This window comes from Equus asinus, chromosome 25, assembly GCF_041296235.1.
Source record: "Equus asinus isolate D_3611 breed Donkey chromosome 25, EquAss-T2T_v2, whole genome shotgun sequence".
NCBI classification, from domain to species: Eukaryota; Metazoa; Chordata; class Mammalia; order Perissodactyla; family Equidae; genus Equus; species Equus asinus.
In genome coordinates this window covers 23,785,106-23,812,600 of record NC_091814.1, presented here as the reverse complement: position 1 = coordinate 23,812,600, position 27,495 = coordinate 23,785,106, and the positions used below count along the sequence as shown (strand labels likewise).

The 27,495-nt window shown below is 44.5% G+C and overlaps 1 protein-coding gene across 1 annotated transcript; it reads right to left on the bottom strand.

Moving 5' to 3' along the window:
- Nucleotides 1-4,425: 4,425 nt before the first annotated feature.
- PCP4L1 (Purkinje cell protein 4 like 1) lies at nt 4,426-27,160 on the bottom strand. The gene is made up of 4 exons (XM_014835525.3): nt 27,138-27,160; nt 25,637-25,898; nt 6,638-6,692; nt 4,426-6,026 (listed from the first exon to the last, which is right to left on the bottom strand). Exons 1-4 carry the CDS (start codon nt 27,158-27,160, stop codon nt 5,884-5,886), a joined length of 483 nt encoding a protein of 160 aa, XP_014691011.2. The 3' UTR covers nt 4,426-5,883.
- Between the last annotated feature and the right edge of the window lie 335 nt (nt 27,161-27,495).

Below are 27,495 nucleotides of genomic sequence, written 5' to 3'. Positions count from 1 at the left end.
TATTGCTTTAGGGTAGAATAAAGATTCAACAAAATCTCTGATTCGCTTAAATCTCTTTGCTTATTCTATAAAAACCAAAAGTTAGGAATGATCTATAGAAGGAACTCACCCGTTTTGGGGAAGATCTTAAACAAAGACCAAATCAGACCTAGTTTAAGTTTCTTCTGTAGCTCTCTGTGACCTGGGACAAATCATCTGACTGCAGAAACTTGAGTTTTGTTAGGTTTATATCTATCTTATGGTGCATTTAAAAGAAGAAATTGAGAATATGTAAACCATGTTACTAAGTACCTGGCATAGTCCAGTTTCTAGTCATCCTCCTCCTCTCTTTTCTTTCTCTGTTCAGTTGAAGGAAGTGGCAGAACCATTCTCTCAACACAGACTCAGGAAGGAGGGCCTATCTCACCATCCAGCGGTCCAGATCTCAGTGTGTGACTGTCTGCTTCACATTTCAGACACCATCACAGTATAGACGCAATCATTTTGTCCTGCAAAGGCTTAAGTGTGGCTCGCAGCTGAGCCTCCACTGTTTATCCTGCAGTCCCTCTCTGAGAGTCCAGCCCATAGAAAAGACTTATAACTTGGCCCTAAGGTTTGGAGGACTCTTTTAGAGTGAAAAGGGGTGGAGGCAGAAGAAAGGTGGATTTCTGAATTTTCAGGCTAGTATCAGGCATGGCTTCCCAAAAGCTTAGAGCTGTAGTTCCCAACCTCTTCAGACCCAGTGCCCCTTTTACTGTCCTGAAATGATATTCACATGTAATATAAACTATATACATAATTTCAAAAATTAAATATAATTAACTATGTTATAAAGGTGAAATAAAATACTAATTTATAATAAAATTATAAGTATTTTAATATGTAATGTTCAGGTGACTACACTGGAAGCATATAATGTAGCAGTCAGAGCTTTGGACCTATACGAAGAATCACTGTGAATGGAACAGCAACAAATGCAAACTAATAGGGGCAAAGGTATCAGTGACTCAACCACCATAAGTAGTGTTGTCACTGATGATATGGATTTCTGAAATGGTAAGCAACTTTGGTGAAGTTTTGGACAAAACAAATTGTAAGTTTCTTCAATCTACACGTTGGTTGCATTTCTGAGAAATTAAATGCTTAAAAGGGTGCAAATAATACTTTGTGTTTATATGTAAAATGAAGTTGAGTTCTAGGCTCCCTCAGATAATAATAGGGTTTTCACCTACAGTAATATCCAATGGGACTTTTAAAAGACATGTGAGATGTGGGACAATTTACTTTGTGCAACACTGTCCTGGTCATTGCAGCATGTCTAGCATCTTTGGCCCATGGACTCTAAGTACCAGAAAACCCTCCCCCATTCCCACCCCACCTCCCAACATACGACAACCAAAAAATACCCCCATGGGTTTCCAAACATCCCCTAGAGGGCAGTACATCCCCCTGTTGGGAACTGACAGGCGAATAAATGAAACCTGGAGCCTTCTCAAGAGTTAGAGAAGAGTTTGGTCTCATTTCTTGATGCCCACATCTATTCCACCTTTATAATCCAGTGAGCCTGTTGACACTTCCTCCTTTCTAGGCCTGCATATCAGCCCTATTTCCCAAGTTCTGAGCCCCATTTCTCTATCCGCTTCACTTCAGACCACAAAATTCCAGAAAGCCTGGCCACATGTTCCCTGGAGCAACAGGAGAGGCAGCTGGACAAGGAGATCAGGCATTGACAGAATTCTAGGAGAAGTCTGGCAGAGCAATCAGGTAAAGCCAGATCTGGTCCACCCCAGGAAGGATGGGGGACCAGAGTGTGTCCAGATCTTACCCACGTGGGCTATGAGGGACCAAGTAGGTATGCCTGAGCTCAGCTAAGGGAAGCTCTGCCCTCTAAAGTAGACTGGACAACATCCTTGACAATGAAGCTGTCTGCCCTCCACTCATCCAGTCCCTTATCAAGGTTGTATAAGCGGCACAGATTCTGGAGCCAGACTGCCTGAGTTCTGGTCCTAGCTCAAGCACTCATATTGCTTTGGGAAGGTTATTTAATCTCTCTGTGCCTCAGTTTCTTCATGTGTAACATGGGAATAATATAGCATATGTCATAGGGTTTTAAGAATTAAATGAGTTATGTGTAAAAGTGCTTAGAACAGTATCTGGCACATAGTACTTTACAAATCTTAAATATTACTATTGTCATCACCATTCAAGCCCTGCACGTAGCGTAAGGCTAGGGAGTTACCCAACGTGGGGGTGAGCATCCCTGAGGACCCTAACTATGATGAAACCTAAGTCGGCAGAGAATTAAGTGCACATAAGAATACTCTCAGGCAGTCTAGCAGATCCCTTTGCTCCATTCTTGAAGGTCTAGGTGATTGAGGAAGTAAGAAAGGCCTATCATCATCATCATCACCCCAAGGGAAGAAGAGAATGCTGAGAGGAAGAAGGAAGGCTATCAGTGTCACACTAATCCAATGGCAGAGGATGGAAGCAGCCAAGGAAGGAATGAGGCAGCATTTTCTGCAGCCCTGTGAGCAGGCTGACTTTCTGACCATCCATGGTCTGTGAGGCTCTACCTTTGTGGATGTGGAGTCAGAGCTGCCCCCAAACAGCCAGAAAAGAAGGCACTAGTGATTTCTGTCTTAACACAAAAGACAAACCTCCTGACCCCCAAACCCTCATTTTCAGAGGCACAGACAGCAGAGGGGGGCTACATTTAGACAGAACATCGTGAAGAACAGGATGACAGCAGCACACTGGAGAGTGATTCCAGCAAGGACTGGTTCTCAGGGGACTGAGTAAAGAAGGGACAAGAAAGCTGCCAGGAGCCACTCCTACTGTAAACAACTCCAGAAATAAAGAAAACTCAGCAAGGGCAAGAGGGGCAGAGAGGCAGAGGTGGGCAGGAAGGGCAGCTCCCAAAAAGGACATTAGGCCAGGGATTAAGTGCAAGAGCAAGAGATGGAAGTGGAAAAAGTTGGATCTATATTGGGGCAAGATCAAGGAGAGGTCAAGAATCCTACCCAGCAATGACACCAAGTCCCTGAAAGTAGGTTGTTCAGAGAAGCAGGATCCTTGTCCCTTTGGCCGCCTGAATTTCTCCCAAGACCTTTACTCCAAGTTTGGGCTTTGGGAACATATTCCAAAGTGTGCCCTGCTCAGATCTCCAGACCTCTTCCACTTTCGTCAGAACTATACTCCCAGCTCTGCCACCCGTACGCAGTTGAAACAGCAGCAAAAGAGATATCAGTGATATAGATGATAACTGCACTTGCTTTCTGCCTTGACTGTTTCTAATGCCTGTCTCTTCTGCTAAGCCATTTAGTACAAGAACATTCACCAAGCCCCCAAAGACTTGCAGTTTTTGCTCCACAAAATAAAGCACTCAAGAATAAGTCCTTCATGATCGGTACTCAGAGATTATGTCTCCAAAAGTAGGAACTAGAGGGACAGGGAAGAGAAACAGGGTTCCGGGCCCAAGCCCAGGGCCCCAAGGAGGACTTACAGGTATGCCAGAGAGAAGAGGTTCGATTCGAGTGCCCTGTGGTAGGAGTATGCAGCCTGGCAGAGAGAAACCAGCTTTCAGAACCTTTATGGAGAATTACAGTTTGTTCCACAAAAGATGCTTAAACCTTTCCCATTAGAACTATCTTTCCCAACACTAAATCCATGTTTTGGCTACCATGCTCTTTCCTTAAAACATGTATGAGGACAAGTGTAACACTTTTGGAGCAAGAAATGGCGAAGGGAAAAAACCATTTCGGCACCATGCTCCAGATCAGTGTGGCAAAACGCAAGTCAGCAGTTACCTCCAAGCAGCAGAGCTTACAGGAGAGGGCTGGGGACGGACTCCGCTACTGCCCTAGCACCAGCCAGCTCTCCAAAGCGCGTCACCCGGAACAGGGAGCACTTGTTTTACCTCAGTGTCTGCAGGGGCAGCCAACATGCGGCGTAGTCAATCCCCATCTCGTGTCCACGGAATGAGGGAACAGGGGATACTCCTGTTTTACTCCTGGGGGACACACACCAGGTATGCCAACGAGGTTATCCTCTTGTTTGCCCATCAGGCAGGAATAAAGCCACCATCATTACTATACTGCACTCAGAACAGATTCCAAATGTAGTAGTTACTCCTCTTCTTTGGCATAGGAGGAAGAAGTACCTCCTTTAACATAGGGCCTTCCCATGAATTACTGTTCGATCCTCATTATCTGCGAGCCATGGGCTTGCCAGGCATGGGTAAACTTTGGGATAGAGGTTGCCTTCCAGGGATATTGTCCCTTGCTTCCTACTCATATCCGCTATATGGCTTTAATTTCTGTATTATTGAATCAAGAAAGGAAGGGTGAACACGAAGAAGTGAGGAGAGTGGGGGAGATAGAGTGTTCCTTGCTTGACCTTCAAGCATTTGGCTTCTGGTTTCAATGAACACAGATCATTTCTCAGTAATGTGAGTGTCACTTGAAAGCCACCATTTTATTTAATTCAGGGTTTAAAATCTTCAGTGTGACAGGAGTGCTCTCTACTGACCTAGAGTCACCTTCTCCTCCCCCTAAGTGTGATAAACAGTGGGAGGGGAGGGGGTATGTGGGGGGAAAACAAAGCAGGAGGGACAGCCAGGGTAGGTCATTTGGGGATAGGGAGCGAGGAAGACTGAGTTTGTTTTCAGAGGGATATATATCAAGTGTGTTCTCAGCTGGGAGGGGAAAGGGAAGGAGAGGAGCGCCCTTGCAGGTGTGCACCGGGGGTGGTGACAGCAGAAGATAAAGACAATGTGGGTGGTGAGTGAAGGTGAGGGCGAGGTCGGGGGAAGGAAGCTGGGGGTGGGCTTCAGTCTGAAAATTGCTCAGGCAGCGTCAGTTTCCTGAGCCACCAAAGCATCCATGTAGTTTGCTCTACCACCCTCCCTGAGGCCCGCTCAGGCTTGCATTCATATTCCTCCCCAGAAAAACAGAAGTAGAGGTTAAATGATCCCACTTGAGGGTTTGTTGGTTTTTTTTTAATAATTATTAAACATGCTAAAATCACATAGAGTGGCTATTCCACTTCTGCCCTGACTCCACAGTGGGGCAGGTGGGAACTACAGGATTCACTTGATTTGTGTGGCCTCTGGGGATGGCTAGACTTGGGGGGTCAGAGGTAGGCAGGTTAGCAAAGCCCAAGAATCCCTCATATAGTACATCTTCAGAGATCTCCCCCTCCTTTATTTCTCTTTCCTCCTCAAATCTACTCTAGTTCCATTTCCCTGCCTGTGGCCCCTTGAACCTCTTCCACCTCTGCCCCTTCTTGTCCTAGACTAGATGATGGAGAAAACTTTTCCTTGCCTCTACCAGTCCCAGTCTCCCTTCCTTGGAACTAATCTACTCAGCATGCTCTAATGTGGAAGCTGCTTGATTTAGGTCTGCCCAGGGGAAAAGGAGGCTTCAGTCCCCACTGGCTTGGCTCATAGGAGGGAAGTTGGAGGTGGTGGTGCAGAAGGAGCTAAAGGGGAAAAAACGTTACCTGAAGTGTGAATGTTGTAACTGGCAGAATAGTGCCTATACCCCACCCTTGGGCACCCTACTCTAAAGACTTCCTCCTCCCTCCTACATTGTCAGGGGTCCCTCTCTCAACCTCAGTCTTTGCTCTTCAGCCTCATAGGGGCAGCATAGGTACAGATCCAAGAGACTTATCCCACGGAGAAACTGGTCCACCCTTAGGCAAGTGGCTGCAAATTGAATTTTTCATCTTCCCCATGTTCCCTGTGCCTCTACTACTGTGATGGTGGAGGGGGCCAGAGAAAATAATATATAAGGGTTGAATTTGCCTCAACAAGAGGCTAGAGGGACAAAGGGACAAAGCTACATGGGAGTCAGAGCTGTGACGAAGGGGAGAGAAGGGAGCAGGGTGAAGGGCAAGGCTGGTTATTCAGGAGCTGGGATCCTTTTTCCTTTTCTGGAATCGCCGGAACTTGCCCTGAATAGCAAGGGCAGCCTTCTCTGTTTCTGGAGCCGTCAGATCAATGTCGATCTCCTCCTCCTCCTCAGCCTTCTTGGCATTGCCAGCTTTCCCTGCAGATAGTTGAGAGATTCATTAATGAGTAAACCTGAATTGCCCCAGCCCCTTTCTCCAGGCCCTAAATATAGCGGTAAAGCCTACTTTCTGCTGGACTCTGAGGTCCCCCAATCTTTGCTAGGGCTAAGAATGCCTGGAACTCCCCTAGAAGTTTGAGTCAGGGCACCTAGGCTGAGAATTCGCTATCACCACTTAGGAGCTTTGCTATTCTTGAACCAAGATGACAAATGTCTTCTATCACCACTTATTCCTAAATCCTCTAATTCAGAGTCCCAGGGCACACTCACTTTCTCCAGCTTTCCCTCAAATTCTGATTAAGACAGTGGCTGGGATTACTTGATGAGTTTCTTCTAGCATTGTGCCTGTTTCCAAGCACTCCAGAGCCAGTTTCTAAAATCAAAGAGTAAATACTGATAGGTTTACTTCTCAGGAAAAAGCAGAAGGAAGACTATAGATATAGAAGTTCTAACCTAGTGGTTCATTTCACTTATCCACCTTCCTCTTCCTATTACAACTGACTTTAGGAGCTTCCAGATGTATAGCCCTACTCGGCTTCATGTCTCTATGTTCATCTGCACTATGAACTGCCTCGCCCAACCCCGCTCACCCTTTTCCTCTGGGCCAGGTGCCTGGTTGGTTGCTGGGGATGTTTTGGTATTAAGCTGCAAAAGAAAATTCAGAATATTAGATATTCATGGAAATATTAAGGTGCCATCCCCTTAAACTCACCATCATTACTTTCAAGCCCTCCTGTTACCAAGTACATTCCTTAGTCTTTTGAAGAAGTGGGTCTTGAGATCATAGACCGGGAGAAAAGTCATCAAAATTCACTCAACAAGTATTTATCAGTGCAGAGGACAAAACAGACAAAACTCCTGCCCTGGTGGAGTTTACATTCAAGTCTATAGATAGACAAATGAATAAACAAAATGATTACTATGTTAAGTGGTAACAAGTGCTATAGAGAAAAGACAGGGACGGGAGGTAGTGAGTGCTGGGGTGGGAATGGAGAAATGCAGTTTTACACAGGAGAGTCAGGAAAAGCCTCTCTAAAATGTGGCATCTGAGCCACAAGCTGAAGGAGATCAGGGAGTAAGGGTTGTGGATGTCCAGGCAAGAGCTTTTAAGGGCCCTGGAGTGAAAGTGTGACTAGCCTGTTTGAAGACCAGCAAGAGACTGGTGTAGCTGGAGTGGAGAGAGGAAGGAGGAAGGAGGAAAGATGGATGGAGATGAGATCAGAGATAACCAGGGTTGGGGACAGATTATGTAGGGTCTTGGGAGTCTTTTTAAGGAGTTTGACTTTTACTACAAGGGAGATGGGAAACCACTGGAGACCTTTAATTTGCACAAAAGGGGCATGAGGGAGGAAGCAGAAAAACCTATTAGGAGGCTACTGCAGAAAACTAGGCAAGAGATAACGGTTGCTTGGATCAGCATGGTGGCATTGGAGGTAGTGAGAAGTGGTTAAATTCTGGGTATATTTTCAAGTATGACCAATGTGATTGGTTGATTGGATAAGTGGTATTGTGAGAAAGGAGTCAAGATAACGCCAAAGTATTTGGCCCAAGGAACCAGAAGAAAATGGCGTTGCCATTTCCGGAAATGGAGAAGACAGCAGGAGGAGGAGATTTTAGAGAAAGCACTAGGAGCTTGTTTTTGGACAAGTTTGAGATGCCTATTAGTTATCCAAGAGGAGATGCTTTCATAAGCTGATGGATATTCAACATGAATTAAAGAGAAGGATCTGGCCTAGAGGTATAAATTAGGGAGTTATTAACATATGGATGGCATTTAAAGCCATGAAACTGGGTGAGATCATCAAGGGAGTGAGTTCAGACTTTAAAAAAAGGTCAAATCCTGGGACATTCCAGTGATTAGAGGTTGTAGAAATGAGGAAAAATCAATAAGGAAAATTGAGAAGTCAGATAGGAGAAAAGCCAAGAGATTATGTAATTTAGAAGTCATGTGAAGAAACTATTTCAAGGAGAAGAGACTGATTAATCGTGTCAAGTTCTGCAGGTAGGCCTAGTAAGATAGCAAGATGAGGACTGAGAATTGACCCATCGGGTTTTGCTACATGAAGATCACTGGTGACATTGACAAGAAAAGTTACTGTGGAGGGAGGGAGAGAGCAAAAGTCTGATTGTACTGGGTGGATGAGAGCAAAGGAGGAGAGGAATTGAGGCAGCAAATATAGAATGAGTTCCAAAGAAATGGGGATGGGGCATGAGGCTTGAGCAAGAGCTGGGGTCTCGAGAAGATTTTATTTAAGATGGCAGAAATTACAGAATATTATGGAAATGATCCAGTAGAGAAGGAAAAACTGTAGGAGAGAAAGAAGATCATTGCTGAAGAAGGAGAAAGAGCATAAGATCTGATGCAAAAGTAGAGGGGTGGCCTTGAATGGGAGCTAGGAAAAGAACATCCACAGCAACTGGAGGGAAGGCAGAGCATAGGAGCCCAGATGCAGGCAGGTGGGAACATTTGCAAGGTCTCCTTTAATTGCTTCTGTTTTTGAAGTAAAATACGTAACAAGGCCATCGTCTAAGAGGAGGAGGGAAGAGGTATTGAAGGCAGGAGGGGGAAAGAAGGTATAAAACAGTCATCTAGGAAAACAGAAGAGTGAATGGACTAGGGAACAGTAATAGGATTGCTGGGAAGCATTAAGGCCCTTCACAAGGCTGAGGTTGTGAATTTGAAGTGAGATTAATCAATTGATATGTGTGCTTTTTCCCACCCTTTCTGCTCAGATGGAGAGTTAGATTTAACATAATAGTAATTCCCCCTCCTCAGAATCATATCAATAGAGCTGCTTCATCTGGACATTCCTCAGTCTCAAGGTACAACTCCTCTTCAGACAGAGTCGCTCCTCTAGGTTCCTGGGTACCCTTGGAGTCTGTTTATGCATTTCACAATTTTGACTACTTAATATTTGCCAAAATCCAGGAACTTGGTGCTTTCATAAATGTATTCTCATCTCATCTCATCTTTGGAATATTTGCTCAATGGAGTATAAAGTATTATCCCTCATTTTACAGATGCAAACCGTTGTTGAATGACTGCCAGATATAAGGATTCTGCTTTAAGAAGCTGATAGAATCCAGTTTATGTTACGGAGATTATGCTGGTTCTACCCTATTTTGATAAATGCTTACCAAGCACTTAGTTGTGTTCAGCACTGTTCTATGCACTAACAGGGTATAGAAGAAACACATATTCATTCATTCAACAAACATATCAGTGCCTAATTCATGCCAAATATTGTTCTAGGCAAGGTGATATAGCAGTGAGCAAAATAAAGTCCCTGAACTCATTAAGCAGGAATGCCAGTCTGTGACAAGTGCCAAGAAAGAAAATAAAACAGAGTAGTCTAGGAAGGCTCTCTGATGAGTGACGTTTGAGTAGAGGTTTGAATGACATATAAGAGCAAGCCATGTGAATGTCTGGGAGAAGAGCCTTCTAGGCAGATAACACATCAAGTGGAAAGTCCCCAAGGCAGGTTTTATGCCTGATATGTTCAAGAAAGAGTAAGAAAATCAGCATGGCTAAGCTGAGTGAGTAAGAGAAAAAGTCAAAGAAATGAAGTTGGGTAGGTAGCCAGAATATGAATGTCTTTGGACCAGGAAAAAGACTTTGGATTTTTTTCTGAGTTGATAGAAAGGCATTACAAGGTTTGAGGCAGAGGGAAACATGGTCTGACATGTTTTTAAAGGATCACTTTGACTTCTGGGTGGAGAACAGGGAGGCAAGAGAGAAACCAGGGAAAACAACCATGAGGGTCCTGCAGTGGTACAAGCCAGATCCTGGGGGTTTGGATGAGGCTGGTAGTGATGGAGGTGATAGGAAGTATTCAGACCTGAGACAATTTTCACAGTAGCATAAGTTGGATTTTTTTTATCAATATATGAGTAAAGATAGCTCTTTCTAAGAGCTTTGCTTTAAAGAGCAGCAGAGAAATTAGACAGTAGCTGGAGGAGTGTTTGGTAAGATGGGAATGATTTAGTAGAGAAGGAAAAATTGTTGATGCAGGAGAGACAGGGCATAATTACTAGAGCGATGTCTTGAGTAGGCAAAAGGGAATGGATCTAGTGTACAAGCAGAGGGGTTAGCCTTAAATAGAAATATGGACAGTTCATCCACAATATAGGAATGAAGGCATAGAATAGGGGTATAGATGCAAACAAAGTGGCAGACGTAATGGGAATGTATGAAGTTCTCTTCTGATTCCTTCTATCTTCTCAGTGAAACAAAAAACGTGGTTGTCAGCTAAGAGAGAAGAAGAGGCAGGAAGTATTAGAGAGTTGAGGAGAGAGGAGAATGAGTGAAATCATCATCTAAGAAAGTAAGAGGGGGCCGGCCCTGTGGCCGAGCGGTTAAGTTCACGTGCTCCGCTTCGGCGGCCCAGGGTTTCACTGGTTTGGATCCTGGGTGCAGACATGGCACCACTCGTCAGGTCAGGTTGAGGCAGTGTCCCATGTACCACAACTAGAAGGACCCACAACTAAAATATACAACTATATACTGGGGGGATTGGGGGAGAAAAAGCAGAAAGAAAAAAAAAAGAAGATTGGCAACAGTTGTTAGCTCAGGTGCCAATCTTTAAAAAAAAAAAAAGAAAAGAAAGAAAGTAAGAGAGTGAATGACTCGTGAGCTGTGGTAGGATTACCAGGCATCACTAAGCGCCCACTTGAAGTTAATGCACATGGATTTAAAGTGAAACTAGTCAAGATATTGTCCCTCTCTTCCAGGCTGAGTGAGGAGATAAGACAAGTACCCAAATAATATTTACTGAGCATGTATCATGTGCCAAACATTATCCTATTTAATCCTCTAAAATCTCTGAGATGTCATCCCTATTTTATAGTTGAGAAAACAGATTTAGAGATGTTAAAAATCTTGCCCAAGGCCAATTCATACGACTAGAAAACAGTGGAACTGGCTTTGGGACCCAGGCTGACTGCCTCCACACTCTTAACCAGCAGGCTGTACTATCTCCACAAGATGGAAGATTGTCACATGCTGACACAAATATGCTAATACATTAACAATTACTGAATCTAGATGGAAAGCATATGGATGTGAATTGAACTATTCCTTCAACTCTGGTGAGTTTTTCTAACAAAAAGTTATGGAGACATAAAAAAATAAAGTAAAACAAAAGTTATTAAGATAAAAAGATGCTGATGCAGTGCTGTATTTGACAGGGAAAGTGTATTTAATAGTAGGTTACAAATTTAAAAATTGTTACATAGATGGACAATCCCATCCTTTCGGATGTTACTGTGAAAATCTGCAGCCAAACTAAGATGGTTTCATTGATCACATGCAGTTGTCAAAGGATATACTGGTCACATTTACACCACTTTTTCAAGTCTTGTGATTTATTTGTGTATTCCTAGCATCTTGCAAAGTACTGGAGATAGCAGACAGTTATAAAATAATTATCCAAGACTTTTTAAAGGAGCTTATAAATTGATAAGGTCCAACTTTTGAAAAGACATAGATTGCTTATCTATGTGTGTGTGTATATATGTATTTTTTTTTTTAATTTGACAATCTGGAAGAACATGCACAAAAGTGTTCCTGAAACCCTATGGAATTCCCCCCTTTGACCAAAAAGAAAGGTTCCATGAGAGGAAGGGTTGTTCCTGAGACTCTTGGGAGACTGGCCAGTCATTACTCTTTCTTTCCCCATGATCTTCCTGTGGTCAAAAATTTTTTTGCAAATGATCAATATAATGGCCCAGTAGTTACCTAGGTGACACCTTCTATTCTGGTATACCATCATCACAAGAGTTTAGTCCGTACTGCAAATGCATGCTATGGATGGGGTGTTCCGTAATAGAATAACAGTCAACAGTCCAGACAAGAAAGTCATGGGGTCAAGAGGCAAGTTCTACAGTTCCATAATCTCTGACTTCAAATCCTACTTTCTCTATTGCCAGCAAATCCCTGACTGATCCTTGCTTTAACTATTATCCCTCTGTCTGACTCTAAGCCTGTTCCTGTAATCCATCATTTCTTTTCTCTCACCCCAGCCCCTCCCCTTAGAAGGGACATCTGGACTCAAATTCTAAATATCTCCCCTCAGGTGGCTGTCCCTTCCTCCACTTTGCTTCTCAGATGAGCTAACCTTGAGAATCCTCTAAGTAGGAATACGTCTCAGGACTGAACCACATAGGCCATCCCTTCCCCTCTGCCCTGCCAGCTGTCCCCTTTCATGAGTCTCTCCTGTGATTACTGACCCTGGAATGGAGCCATGGCTCAGCTGTTGTCAGGATCCCCAGGGTTCCCACCTCCATTTGGCTTAAATTTATGAAAGGTCACTGGGGAGACAAAAAAAAGGGTACTGTAAGGAGAAGAAACCCCTATTACTCACAATGCCCCCTTGAAATCTCCCTTGCACCTTCTGCTAAAAAGTAGTACGCTGGGGCCATTACCCCCTGCCCCTCCTCCCTCCACTCTTTTCAGCCAATTCTCAAAATACCCACTTTGGACACTCTGGATTTCTGGATTTAGTTGTTAGTGATTTGCTGAGGTTGGCGGTGGTGCAGTTAGATCACAAACTGTTAGCTCCCACCCTCTATATAGTACTCAGCCCTTTACTGGTCCCTGGTCTCTGCCCCAACCCTCCTGTTTATTTTCCAGAAACTCAGCAACTTTAGATGAATCAAGGTCCTTGGGTATATCCATCTGAAAGTCATCAGACTAACCACACTTTGGGTAAACCAAGGAAGCAGGGAGGTCCACACCGGGTGAACCAGACACCAGATGCTGTATAAGTGTCTCTTACAAAAACTCACACCTCCAGAGGATTGATGCTAACCCACAAGAGCTGTGACAGGTGAGCGTTTCTCAGCCTCTCATTCTAGCCAGGTAGGGATTAGAAACTCTCAGGTGCTCTTCTACTTCTTTCAATACTGACCTCTTCCAACCAGAAATAACAACAGTGATATGGTTTAGCAAATCTTTCATTTTCCTTATAGGACCCAGCTAGGGGAACTGGAAGAAATCAAGAACTTCAGAATACCACCTCACCTTATTTTATTAACAATTACATATGTAATACTATGGGCCAGTCACTTTTCCAAGCACTTTACAAACATTAATACATTGAATCCTTATAACAGCTCTATAAGATAGGTATTGTTACTATTCTCATTTTACAGATAAGGAAACTGAGGTCAAGAGAGGTTGATTAACTTGCCTAAGGTCATACAGCTAAGAAGTAGCAAAGCCAGGGTTTGAACCAAGATAGTCTGACTCCAGGGTCTACATTCTTGAACATCATGCTATGCTATCTCTCAATCTCCAGCCAAAAGCATGGCATGCGTGTGCATGTGTATGCACGTGTGTGCATATACTTGAAGAGGATGTCCAATGTGAGACTGTTTTAACTAAACAAGCTCTTCCACGCAGCAGAGCAATCCCCAGGTCAGAAGGAAAGTCCTAAGGATCATGATTTCCTTCCATTCCCACAGTTAGGCAGCTGTATTCAAGGACCAGTCTCTCAATCCACAGTCTCCAACACTTTCTTCGTGTACTGTCTACAGGGAACATGGGGAACAGGGTACTGTCCTCCCATTATGGGGAAATCTTGCATGTTATTTGAGAACCTGATCCCAGACCATGCCTACTGACTCAGATTCTTTCTCTGCCACTTGAGCTAACCACCCTGATTCTGGCTTTCATCTTCACGTTTGCTCAGTCGGCCTCCTGACACACACGGGGCTGACCCCTGGGGGACAGCCATAAGCTATGTGTGTGTTCTTCACTCACAGGGCCAGATGCTAGCCCTTCAGATTGTGAGAATTCCACATGCAGGATCATCTCACTGGTGTCTATTTCAAACGACTCCCTTGCTTATCTTCAAGCCTGTTATTCCAAGTTTCTAGTGAGCTTGAAGCTTGGGTCAGTTCAGCCTCACTGCCCATAGAAGATTAAATGTTTCCCACTTCCTAGCACACACCAAACACTAATTAGCAACTGTGAGGCCCATCAACTCTTGCCTTTTCCCAGAGGGCCCTAGTTTCTTTCCTTGCCTACCTTCCTGTATTCCTTTTCTCCTCACCTCTGGGCCCGATGTGCTCCAATGTTCCATTCCATCATCTTGGCGGTAGCTGTCAATTCCCTGTGAGTATACCTTTGTTTCCTCTGCAGCTCAAAGTTGTGGACTCACCCTTCCCATGGATAAGGAGGAAAAGGAGAGGCCTGCTGGCTTAGGGGTCTTTTTCCTTCAGGTTTGAGACTGCAGAGAGGGATACGACACAGGAATACCCTCCCTTTCCCTATCAGATACCTCCTCCCAGGGCATTTATCAGCATTCGGATGATGTCTTGTCCGTCCATCTGGACTTTAGACCCCATTCCCCTTTTCTCCTTCTCAGGAATCCTTACAATCAATTCCCTTCACTCTCTTATATATATAAAACCTCTCCCTCTCTTTAAAAAAAAAAAAAAAGGCTTCCTCAATCTGAATTGCTTCTCCAACTAACATTACAGAGAAAAGAAGTGGGTCTAGGACCAAGCCTTGAGGAACCCCCATATTAAAAGGTTAGGGAGATCTTTTCAACAAATAGTTCTGAAAGGACTGGCAGCCGTATGCAAAAAACAAACAAATCTCAATCCATACATTGTACCCTATACAATAATTAACTCAAAATGGATATAAAACCTAAAACTGTAAAACTTATAGAAGAAAATACAGGAAAAAAATCGTTGCAACTTTGGGGTAGGCCAGGATTTCTTGGATACACCAAAAGCACAATCCATAAAAGCAAAAAAGTAGAAACTGGACCTCAACAAAATTAAGAACTGTTCTTTAAAAGACACTCCTAAGAGAATGAAGAGACAAGCTACAGACTGGAAGAAAATATTTGCAAAGCACATGTTTAATAAAGGATTTGTATACAGAATATATAAAGAACTTTCAAACGTCAATAATATGAATACAATTTGTAAAAAATGGGCAAGATATTTGGACACTTCACCAAAGATGATACACGGATGGCAAATAAGGACATGATAAGATGTATAACATCATTAGTTATCTGGGAAATTCAAATTAAAACCACAATGAGATACCATTACACATCTATTAGAATGTTTTTTTAAAATGACAATACCATGTGCTGGCAAAGATATGGAGTGTCTGGAACTCTCACACATTACTGGTGGGAATGCAAAATGGTATAGCTACTTTAGCAGTTTCTTAAGCATATGTTTACCCTCTAACCCAGAAATCTACTCTTAGGTATTTACCCAAGTGAAATGAAAACTCATGTCTACACGCAGACCTGTAAGTGAATGTTTATAACAGCTTTACCTATAATCACCAAAAACTGGAAACAATCCAAATGTCCCTCAACTAAGGAATGGATAAACAAATTGTGGTTTATCTACACCATGTAATACACACGCAATTAAAACAAGGAAGGAACTACTGATATACACAACAATACAGATGAACCTCAAATGCATTATGCTAAGTAAAAGAAGCCAGACCCAAAAGGCTGCATTATATGATTCCAATTATATGACATTTCTTATAAAGGCAAAACTGCAGGGACAGCAGACTGATCAATGACTGCTAAGGGCTGAGGTCATGGAAGAGGTGACTACAAAGGGAAATGAGGGAATTTTGAGATGATGGAACTGGTTTATATCTTGATTGTGGTGGTAGTTGTATGACTGTACAGATTTGTCAAAAATCACAGAAAACCATACACAGATAAGGGTACATTTTACTGCGTGTAAATTATACCTCAATTTTTTAAAAAGGGAAAAAGGTTAGGGAGAGGTCAACAAGCTAGAAAAGACTGAGAAAGAGCAGTTAGAAAGGCAGGGTAGAAAGGTGACTGGGGTAGGGGTGGTGGGCCAGGGCCTTTCAAGTCTCTCATCTTTTCATAACTAGACTTCTCAGAACACTGTCCTTCTCCATTTCCTTACCTCCCACACACTCTCCTATCCACTTCGACCTAGCTTCTACTCCGCCTCCACTTAACTGACTCTTCTTTAGATAGCCAATGCTCTCTGTGATACTAAATCAAATGCAAAAGTTTCAGCTCCATTTGGCTTGACCTCTTGAAGCATTCAACACTCTTAATCATTTCACCTTTCCCAACACATATTCTTTCCCTGGTTCCTGAGACATCATGGTTTTTTCTGGTTTTTCTCCTATCTTTCTGGACACTTCTATCTAATATTTAAGTATTAGAGGCTCTCAAGGTTTAGGGCTAGACTCTCTTCTGTTTTCTCTTCCTAGATGATCTTATCTGTACCTATGACTTCAGTTATCGTTTATACCAGCACCATCCAATTAGAATAGGGGTTGGCAAACTACAGCCTACTGCCAAATCTAGTCTGCAGGCTGTTTTTTAAAGTAAGTTTTATTGGAACATAGCCATGCCCATTGTCGACATATTATCTGTGGCTGCTTTGGCACTACAACAGCAGAGTTGAGTAGTTGCAACAGAAACCATATGGCCCACAAAGTCAAAAATATTTACTATCTGACCCATTACAGAAATTTGGCAGACGTCTGAAATAGAACCTTGTACAATCACAGAAATGTTTTATATCTGTGCTGTCCAATATATGGCTAGGCATATGTAGCCAGCCCTGGTGGTCTAGTGGTTAAGATTCAGTGCTCACACTGCTGCGGCTGGGGTTTGTTTCCCTATCACAGAACCACACCACTGTCTGTCAGTTGTCATACTGTGGTGAGTGTGTGTTGCTGTGATGCTGGAAGCTATGCCACCAGTATTTCAAGTACCAGCAGGGTCAACCATGGACAGGTTTCAGCAGAGCTTCCAAACTAAGGCAGACAAGGAAGAACAACTTGGCCATCCACTTCCGAAAAAACTGGCTAAGAAAACCCTACAAGCAGCAGCAGAGCATTGTCTGATATAGTGCTGGAAGGTGAGAGGATGGCACAAAAAGACCAGGCAGGGTTCCACTCTGCTGTACACGGGGTCGCTAGGAGTTGGAATCAACTGGGTGGCACTAACAACAACAAGGCACATGTGGCTATTGAGTACTTTCAAATGTGGCTAGTGCAACTGAATAAAGTTTATAATTTTATTTAATTTTAATTAATAAATTAATAAATTAAATAGCTACATGTGGTTAGTGGCTACCGTATTGAACAGCACAGAATGCCACTGAGGACTCGAATGTTTATCTCTATCCCAGACCTCTCCTCTAAGCTTTAAAACATCTCCACTTAGCTGTTTTATAGAAACCTCAAACTCTGTGTGTCTCAAACTGAATTCATAATCCTACCTACCCAACTTCATGCTCTGTAAGTGTTCTCTATCTCATCCAGCGAGAAACCTAGAAATTGTTCTTGACACCCTTCTTTCTTTCACATTGCCTATGCAATGTAAATATTAAGTCCTGTTAACTTGATCTCCCAAATCTCTCTTAATCCATTCACTTCTCTCCACTGCTACCACCCTAACAGTTGTGCTAACAACTGTTGCCAATCTTTTTTTTTTCTTTCTGCTTTATCTCCCCAAACTGCCCCACACATAGTTGTATATCTTAGTTGTGGGTCCTTCTAGTTGTGGTATGTGGGACACTGCCTCAACGTGACCTGACGAGCAGTGCCATGTCCGCGCCCAGGATCCAAACCCTGGGCCGCCGCAGCGGAGCGCACGAACTTAACCACTCGGCCACGGGGCTGGCCCCCTAACAGTTGTTTCTCACGGGGACCACCACAATAGCCCAAGTGGTTACTGATGCTCTTAGGATAAAGAACAAAATTCTTAACATGGTCTACAGGCCCCACATTATGCAGCCTCTGATCACCTCAGTAACCTCATCTCTCGGACATACCATGTTCCCTCCCACCTCAGGACCTTGGCACATGGTTCTCTTATCCCTGCTTCCCTTTTGTCTAGTTAATTCCTACTTATCCTTCAGAGCTCTCCTCAAGGATTCCTTCTTCCAGGAAACTCTTCTTAGCTCCTCAGACTAGGCCAGGGCCCTCATTATAAGTTTTCACAGCACCCAATATTTCTTCTTGGTAGCACTTATTACTAATGTAATTAAATAATAATTTTGTGGTTAGATATTGAATGTCTGTCTTCTCCATTTCTGTGCAAGTTCCCACGAGGGTAGGGGCAATGTCTATCTTATTCACTAGTGTATTCCTGGGGAATAGCACAATGATGCACATTCAGTATTTGCTGAATGAGTGAAGAGAGTTCCCACTCTGCTTTATTTGCCGCCTCATCCAGATTTCTGAAATCAAATTTTTTTTCAGAGAGGTGAGGGCCTCCATTCTGTAGCTGGTTCAGAGATGGTGAAAAGGGTTTCAGGAGCCAGGTCATTGCTTTTCCTCACTTCCACATATGTGCCTGAAAAAGAGCTGAGGACAAAGGGGAAAAACTTCTCCAGAAGTGTATCTCAGATTACCTGTAGTACAGGTACCACGTATTTGTCTTATCTCTCCTTCCCCACCCTCACCACCCCCCAGATTCCATTTCCTTGAAAGTACAGTCCATATTTCCCATTTATTTGTATATTACTTACACTAACTGCAACACATCTTGCACATAGTAGGTACACAACAGATATGTTTATGTGAATTAAAATTTTCTCAAGTCTCAAATTCCTGAGAGAAGTAATATGGCATATCAGGTGGAGTCAGACAGATCTGGGTTCATAACCAGGATCTGCGTTGAATATCTGTTCAAATCCCAGCTCTGCCATTCTGAGCTGTGTGACACTGGGTAAATCACTTAGCCTTGCTGTGCTCAGACCTCTCATCTGCAGAAGAGAGATAATATTTATCTTGAAGGATGAAAAGAACTAGAGAAAATGTATGTAAAAAGCTAGCACATATTAAAATAAGTACGTGTTATGTTGAAGTAATATAACTCTGGGTTGAATATAAGAATAGGTCAAGTTCCTGGGGTATTGCATGGTTAAAGTCCTGGAATCAAAGAGTGGAGTTGCCAGAGTACATTTTCACTAAGTGGAACTGAAGGAGGCAGAGAATACCTGGGATTGCTCTAAGGGCCCTTGAGGCTTAGTCTGCTACCATAGGTGCTTCATAGCTGATCTCTTTTTACTCTAAACCAACCCTGGAAATCACAATCTCCCTGTCTTCCCAATGCCTGTCCCCCAAAATGCTGACAATGGCTCTAAACCCCTGGTAAAGGGCCCAACAATAGCCTGCTTGGACAGAACCATATTCTGTACAGCAACTGCAAGTGTCCAGGTCTGTAGCCCTGGAGCCTCCTGGAACCCCTCCCCAGGTTAGGGGTGTACAGGAGGGGCCCTCCAGCACAGCACCTCCAAACATGTTCGCGTTTCATTTCAGAGAACCCTTAGACACAATTTTTTTTAGTTGTAGACCACAGGGAGAGGGAGATTAGTGCTCAGAAGCAAATAAACCATATCTCCTGATCAAGTTCTTTCATCCACATTTGCATCACAAACATGATTGTGTAAATCTTTTCCTTGCCTCAGAAGAATAGTTGTTAGCATTGTCTTGGCAAAGTCCCTAAAAACTGTCAAAGCAGTAGCAACTCAGGTGCTGTCTCCCTGTTGCCACTATCAGGAAATAGGTATCCTATAACTCAAGGCCCAACTCACCCTGCTCCCTTCCTTTTTGTTTCTTTTATCTTCACTGGTGTTGCCACAGCAACCATTGTCACCAGAAGAGGCAAGATAGTGCCACCCCTTCTGCTCCAAGCAGCAAGTTAGAACAAACCTTGGGAAAGGTAAACTACCCAGATTTCCCCATAATTCTCATCCCACTCCCTAAAGAGGGATCATGGGTTGTTAACAGCAGCAACAGACAGGAACAAAGGAGCACCTCATCATACCTGGACCACACATAGCCTGCATTTGCATGACGTAGCCTGGATGCTTGCAAATGAAAACGCAGCATAAACACATTATAGTACTGCCAGAATCACTTAGTTCACATGAATAGGCACAGGGACTCAGAGTTCTGTCCTACAGGCCAGGGCAGGGAAACCTAAAAAGGGCCTGAATCCTAAAAATCCTAAATATGAACCCAAAAAGACCTCTTTCTTGCCTTTGTATTGACATAAATCCTAGGCTTCGTAAGCTCCCTGCTTGCTTTAGAGGCTCAGAAAGTGAAGGGAGACAGGAGTTAGTACATCTGCTTTCAAGGGGTGACAAAGAGGCTTCGGGCCCCCAGGGACCCTTCTATCCCTGCTGACATATTCTTTCCCAATGCTAAATGAAAGTCACTGCTAGAGCACCTCAGAGAGCCTCTGGGATCCCCTGGTGCCCCTGAAAGACCCTAGACTGCTGTTTTTGGAGCACTGTTGGAACTGTTTCAACTCTTTCAGTGCAGCAACCAGCTGCAGTCCTCAAACAGCTTCAGAAAGACTTGCTCAAGGTCACCCTCAAGATAACAACAGAAAAAGAACTAGGAATCCTTACTCCAGGTTCTACGTGCACACATTCCTCTCCTCACATAGGGAACATAACCCAAAGACCCAAATCTCAGGTGCCTCCTAAGACAGGAATAGGATCTAAGCAGTCCGAGTTCCCAAGCCCCCTGGTCTGTCCCTCTCCCCTTAGCAACCCCACCCCTGTTTCCTGGAATAGCAGTACCCCCCACTGGAATCAGAGGCAGAATTCCTTGGCCGTGCCAGCTCACGGTATGCAGTGAGTCAACAGCCCCAGCCCATTCCCCCCAGCATGGGCTGCCACGGTTTAATGAGTGGTTATTTGTGGTGCTTTGCACACAGCTTGGAGCTGTGCCTTCAGCCCATACTGGGGGTAGGGGTGGGGGAGAGAGAGTAGTGTCAAAGCATCATTTATTACTATAATCTTCAATGTGCATCCCACCCATGGCGTTAATGTCCCAAAATAAACGTATTAATTCCCCCTCAGCCTACAAAGCAAACACTCAGCTGGAGGGCTTTGTGTGGGAGGGAGGCAGCACCAAAGACAACAGAACGGTAAATGGCACCTCTTTTCCCTGGGTGGGGGGAGGGTGGTGGGAAACCTGGGTGGGCACGCCTTCAGGAGTCAGCCCAGAATGAAGCAATAATCAGGCTCAGGGAGGAGAAGGTGACAAGACAAGGTCTAGGTTTTTAGGCACTCGTTTATAGGCACCTGCAGGGATGCAGATCTCTTAGAAAACGTGGTTTTGATCTGCTTCTGATTAAGCTTAGTCTTGCAGGTAAAATAATTCTGAGGCAAGTTAAGCCATTTTGAACCAGTCCTGCCCTGAGTCCTCCAAGTCAAATACTTTAGAGTTAAGAGAACTGCTCTCAGTCCTTTCTTTTCAGAAAGAAAACCTCTCCTTCTGGTCCTTGATGCTCTGCACTTATGGAAATCAATAATGGGCACCAGAAACTAAGAACCCACGAAGAGAGGGCCTCCAGGCTTCCCCTTTCTTTCATTCCCATTAGCATACCCACTCCACCTCATCACGTTCACCGCACTCATTTCTAAGGTGACTAGGCATATGGATAAGGAAAGATAGTACTTGCCCTGCCTATCATTCTACCAAAATGTACCCTCTTGAGAAATATCATCCTATGTTGGTCTCTCCTCTCTCCCTATCCTCTTGCCCAGCCTTTACTAAATCACGCTGCTTGGATTTCCTATAGAAAGTATTTGTAATATACTTAAATTATAATAATATGCCTTAAAAGTTGCATGGAAATTAAACCATCCTATATTCATTGGGGTAACATGTCAGAGTATTATAGAAAGTTCTTTTGGGATGAGAAGCCAGCAGTTCTGTGCCCTTGTCTTGGTTCTGGTACTGTGTAAACTTAGACAAGGTTTGGGCCTCAGTTTCCTCATCTGTAAAATGAGAAGATTGGAAGAGATGATCTTTAGGGCTCCTTAACAAATCTAAAATTATATCACTAAAATGTTTTGATATATTATTTGAGATTTTCTTGGTGAAAGATATACCTGTATTTCTATCTTGAAGGATTTTTGCAAAATTAAGTTTATTTTTTTTTCCATGATAAAATAGACTCATGAAAGACAATTTGGAACTTTTAGAAAAACAGAAAGAAAATGAGGAGAGACATTCACAGAACCACTACCTTGAAAAGACGATTACTGACTTTATCATTCTTCGTCTCTCTCTGCAACCCTATCTCCTTCACTTTCATCAGTTCAGACTCTCCACAGGCCGACACGAAACACACATCAGGTTTGCATATTTGGACTCCAGCCACATCACTTATGGGTGCCTGTCCCTATAGAGACTTGACATCCTAAGAGCTAACTGATCACAGCTGCAGCTTAGGAAAAAGAGTCGTCCATATTCCTGGGTCACAGGATGACAAAGTCATCCCCTTTTTTACGAGCCAGATGCTCTTGTTCAAGCAGCTAAAGCCAATAACCTGAATGGTGACTAAAAAAAGATGAGCAAGTTCGAAAACCAAGTTCTGGTTTCCCTTACTTCGGAAGACAGATATTTCCAGAGGTGGAAGGCATTCCAAGATGAAGTAGCTAGCCCTTCGATTTTATATGTCCAATACAACCATAATAAACTTGGATTTCCTCCAAGTCCCTACCAGGTTCCCTAACAACTGGCTTACAGAAGACGTAAGAGAATGATGTCACCCGGACCAAACCTTCCATTGAGGAGAAGGTTGCAGGTTCAGACAGATATGCACGGACAAGTGAATGTGATCCCTAAAGTGTGGGATCCCCATTTCTATTACTTAAGAGGACAACAAGCAGAATAATAAAGGAGGGAGCACCAGTTCTAAGATCTCCCCTAAAGAGATTTCTAATTGATCTGTCTCTTGCTCCAGCCCCTGCCAGCCAAAACCCAGGACAGACACCACGAGGATAATCACTAGTCATCCATGACCCCCATTTCAACAGAATGACTGCTGGACCAAGGGATTCCTCCAGCTGGGCTCCTCACAGTTGAGAAATGCAACAGGATCACAGAAGAACCTGCAACTGTGCTTTAAGCAGCCAGCTACCCACTATGACAAAGGATTACAGGAAAGAGCCCTCGGGTTCTGAATGCATCTCCCATTCCCATCCTTCACTGAAACTAGCAAAAAGTTATTAAACTGTAAGAGCTAGACTGTGATTCACAGCAATCAAGTCCTGCCTGCAGCTGCGAATGCAGACAAGCCGGAGATGAGCCCCTGCAGCTCCTCTGTGCACGAACACACACACACTCACAGGGAAACGCTCTGCTGCAGTACTGAGTGACAGCAAAAAGCCACAAAGGCAAAGTAGAGCTGGAGATCCTCCCCAGCAGCCCCCCCAGAACCGCTACACTTTTAGTTGCTCTAGGTCTGAAGACTCCTCCCCAGTTTTTGTTCTTCAGTTGAAATGGGAATCTCTCAAGGAGATCCTAAGTCCTCTCACTTCATGCAGGTTCTCTGAAGCAAGAAAATAGGGGTGGGGGAAGTGAAGCTTATATAAGAATCAGGGTACACAGGGCTTTCCTGGGCTAGGGACTTCAGCCTGGAAGAGTAGACCCCTGGGGATGGGCTGAGAGAAGTGGAGCAGTTTGGAGTCTCCCTGGAGTTCCAGAGCTCTAGGCAATACTTCCGCTTTTCATCATAGCTTTTACAAGAGGAAGAAAACAGGCTGGGTCTTGGCCTCGAGGGAAGCAGGGACCCTTTGGGGATCTGGTACAGAGACAGCTCGTCTCTGTGTACACCTAGGTGGCTGCTTCAGGATTTTACAAATACTCATCCCTGAAGCCAGGCTCAGCTCCGTATCAGGAGGCAGCTTCGACGGCTAAATTGCTAGTTAGAACCAGTTCACTCTGACAGCCTGGGAGGCTGGGCAGCCCCACACACACTGACGCCTAGTCCCCATCCAAGGCTCCTGCTCTCATCCTTCTCCTGAGCTCCTGATTTAGGCTAGCCAAGTCCACCTGCTAAGTCAAGACTTGACCTTTCCCTCAAACACCAAATTGCCTTCTTTGCCACCGAAACAGCTTTGTCATTCCACCAAATACTACCCTAAATGCCAGTCCCTGTAGCGTGTCCTACAGAATGGCTGTGCACGTCCCCCAAAAAGCACAGGCTAACCACCCATCTTCATGTTGGCATAGCCTTTAGATCTCAAATTCCCAAGGGATGGCTTGAATTGCGACTTTCAGATTTAGAAACACTAGAGGGGGTGCTGAACTCTAGACCTCAGTGAAAAGAGGGCAAAGAAAACCTGTCTTTTCATATCAGGGCTGAAAGAGGCAAGAGGAAAGAAGATTGAACAATTTTTTTCTTTTCTTTCGGAAAGGCTGCCATGGTCACAGTCACAACTAGCAGAGGGACTAGAAACCACGTTAGTTCTTCTGCTGCCCCCAGACCAGCTGAATTTTCCGGGATACATTTAGTGGACATGGCAACCAAGACAACACAGAAGTTAGCACTAATTGGCTCCCTGGGCGACAAGTTTTGATAGGAGCCAGCAGAGTTCCTACTAAAAATGAAGATCTAAACTGACACTCAGGTTCCAGGGTCCTATCCCTTCACTAATTCACTAACCTGTATCCTTGAGAATTTTTGTGCTAGCTTTCTGTAACACTCTAAAAGAGAAAAAAGAACAGGGAGATAATAACAATAGCTAACACAGTTTGAGCACTTACTCTGTGCCAGGTACCGTTCTAAGTACTTTGTATATATTATCTCATTTAATCATTAGAACAACCAGTATTATCCCCGTTTTACTGATAAAGCACTGAAGCAGAGAAAAGTTTAGTAACCTGCCTAAGGCCACACAGCTAGGAAGTAGCGGAGCTGGGACCTGGCATATAGCTGAAAAGCTGGATTTAACACAAGATCCTGGGTACCAGGAAAGGGATTGCAGAAAGCAAGCTTGTGATGTCACTGCCCAGACCGACTTCACTTGGGAAGAAAGATTCCTGTTTCTGGATGCCTACAAATACGGTCAAACAATGGGAGAGGTCTTTCAGAGTCTCTGCTTTGACCCCCACCTACGGACTGTGTTCTTTGAGAAGAAGCAATCACAGTTTCCGGACTGGGTCTGGCTCGGAGCCTGCTAAGAGACCCCGGATGCAACCAGTACTGCAGAGGGAGGTCTACTCTCCAAAGGGACATCTCTCCAGGAGCGGAACATGCCCCCCTTACAGGGCATTCCTGAGTATCAGAAATGGTCCCTCCAACGGTTGGTTCCTGACGGAATGAGTGGAGGGTAGGATGCCACCTTCCTAAAAGGGGAAAAGAGCACACTCCAGGGGGCGAGGATTGGAGTTCTTGCTGAATGCTAAGAAGTGCAAGAGCAACACAGCTCTACAAGAGGAAGGACAGAGGCGAACGTTTTCTCAGAAGTCAGGGGAGTGGGACGCCCGAGTAACCTCGGGGCAGTAAGACAGATGGAGGGAGCAGTACCCCGAGAAGACGACTTACACCTGAGACCTCAGCCCCCGAACTCTACACCCGATTCCCGTCCCCCTAGAAGCGCCATCCACAGTCCGGGGACTTAAAGTCTCCTTCTTCTATCGCTTCCCAGCGCCCCGAGGTGGGAGCTTTCCCAGGGAGCCAGTGGGGCGCCCTCGGAGGGTTCTCCGCCGCTCTGGGCTGCCGCGCCCTCCCTCGCGTCCCTGGGACCCGGAGCAGCGTCTTCCCCCCGCCGCAGCCCGCGCCGCTCACCTCGCTCATTGCGGGGGCCGGACGGGGCGCGCGAGGTGCGGCACGTGCAGGTGAGGCGAGGGGCCCTAGGGGCTGCGCTGGCGACGGCCGCAAGCTGCCGGGCTCGGAGGCAACGCTCCGGCCGACGAGCGGAGGAGAGTGAGTGCGGAGAACCGCTGCTCGGGCGCCCGCACCCCGGCTCTCGGCGCTCAGCTTCCCGCCAGGCTTGCCTTCCCGACCTGCTCCTGTCAGAGCTGCTCTGCGCGCCTCCTCCGGCCCCACCCTTTATAGTCAGCTCCATCCTCCTCCAGTCCGACCAATAGGAGCGCCTCCTGCCACAGAGTGACAGCCCCTTCCGTCCAATGGTAGCAGACTTAGAGGTCTGCTGTATTTCCAAACTAGGGTAAGACAGTCAGAGAGCGGGAAGGAGGGGGAGCCGGTCGGCGGATGAGAGCACGGAAAATGAAGTAGGGGGAGCAAAGAAGGAGGGAGAGGAAGGAGTAGCACACGAAGGAGGGAAGGAGGGAGGGGGAAGGAGGGAGGATGTGAGTTTGGGAAAGCGAAGAAAAGAGGAGCTGGAAGGAAATCAAGAGGGTCCTTGAGAAGCGGCAAACAGTGAATGAAAGGGGTAAAGCTAAGAGACGTTGCAGATTTAAGATTTAGTAATAGGATGGCAGTCTGGACAAGAGAAGGGCTCAACGGAGGAAGGGCAGGAAAAGAGAGAGAGAGGGAAAAGTGGACGATATTCTCTGGCAAAGAACAGGGAAATTGTGATGTGCCTGTTTGAATTGGAAGATCATAGATCTCAGGAGTTGCCAGACATTTTAGGATTCATCAATCCTACCTCCCACATAATGCAAAAATCCCTCTCCAACAAAATGATGGTCCCCTAATGTCCACGTGAATAGGTAATGAGCTCCCCCCCAAATTTAATTTACTACTGCTTATCCTTTCAATCTCAGTCTGACAATGTGGCCTCCACTGTGCCAGGCATGGTGGTGAAGCTATAAAAAAGGGAGACACACTTATGACCTTGTACCTATTGTTAACATTAAAATAGGTATCAATATGCAAGTCCTATTTCCTAGAGTCTAGCTTGTTTCTTTCTACAATTCAGGTAGCAACCTATTTGGTTGTCCATGTCTGAGTACCAAAACTAGCCAATCGGACTCTGCCCAGGTGTAGGGAGCAGATGTGACAGATGAAGCCCACAGTCCAATCTATATAGATTATTTTTCAATAAGATGGAACTTTACTAAATAATTACTATGTGGTATAAGTTTTAAGAAAAAAATATGATTAGAGCAAGACCAAAAACAATAGAACACCTAGGTAAAAAAGTCATGAACTTTCCAATAACTTCAACTGCTATTCCTATTTACCACATATCTAGCTTTCATTTCTACTTTAAGAAAATTGTTTAAATTTTCTTTCCTGTGATGTTTCTAGGCATTGTAAAACCTCTTAGCCTACTTACATCTTCAGTCAGCCAAAGCTAAACACTTTCAGCTCTAGCTGTTACGCCCTGTTGATAGTTTCTTTCATGGTCGGTAATAACTGAGTCACTAATAGCTGAGCTTTTCTCAGCTAGCAACCACTGATCTCTTCTCAGCAACCAGATTCAGATAAGACCTCAAATAGCCCTTTCTCCAGCTAGACTCTCAGTGCTTTGACATTTTCTCTGCCAAGTCAAAACAGAGAAGATGGAAAAAAAGATCACTTTTCCCCCATCCACCTGAGATCCTCTGATTCTCACTTTCCAATGGGAATCTGGTTGCCTAAGTTACTAAGTTTCTAACTAGGCTAGCTCCTACTCACTCTATGCAGCCTTCCCCCATCTTTTTAACGCGCAGCCAGTTAGCATTGAAAATCTTGTTTAG

Coding starts and splice junctions, on each gene's coding strand:
- PCP4L1 (XM_014835525.3), bottom strand. CDS start 27,160: ATGAAAGAAACTATCAACAGGGC. Junction 25,899..27,137: donor AAAGAAACTATCAACAGGGC/GTAACAGCTAGA, acceptor CTGACTATAAAG/GGTGGGGCCGGAGGAGGCGC. Junction 6,693..25,636: donor CGGCCCCCGCAATGAGCGAG/GTGAGCGGCGCG, acceptor TTTCTTTTGCAG/CTTAATACCAAAACATCCCC.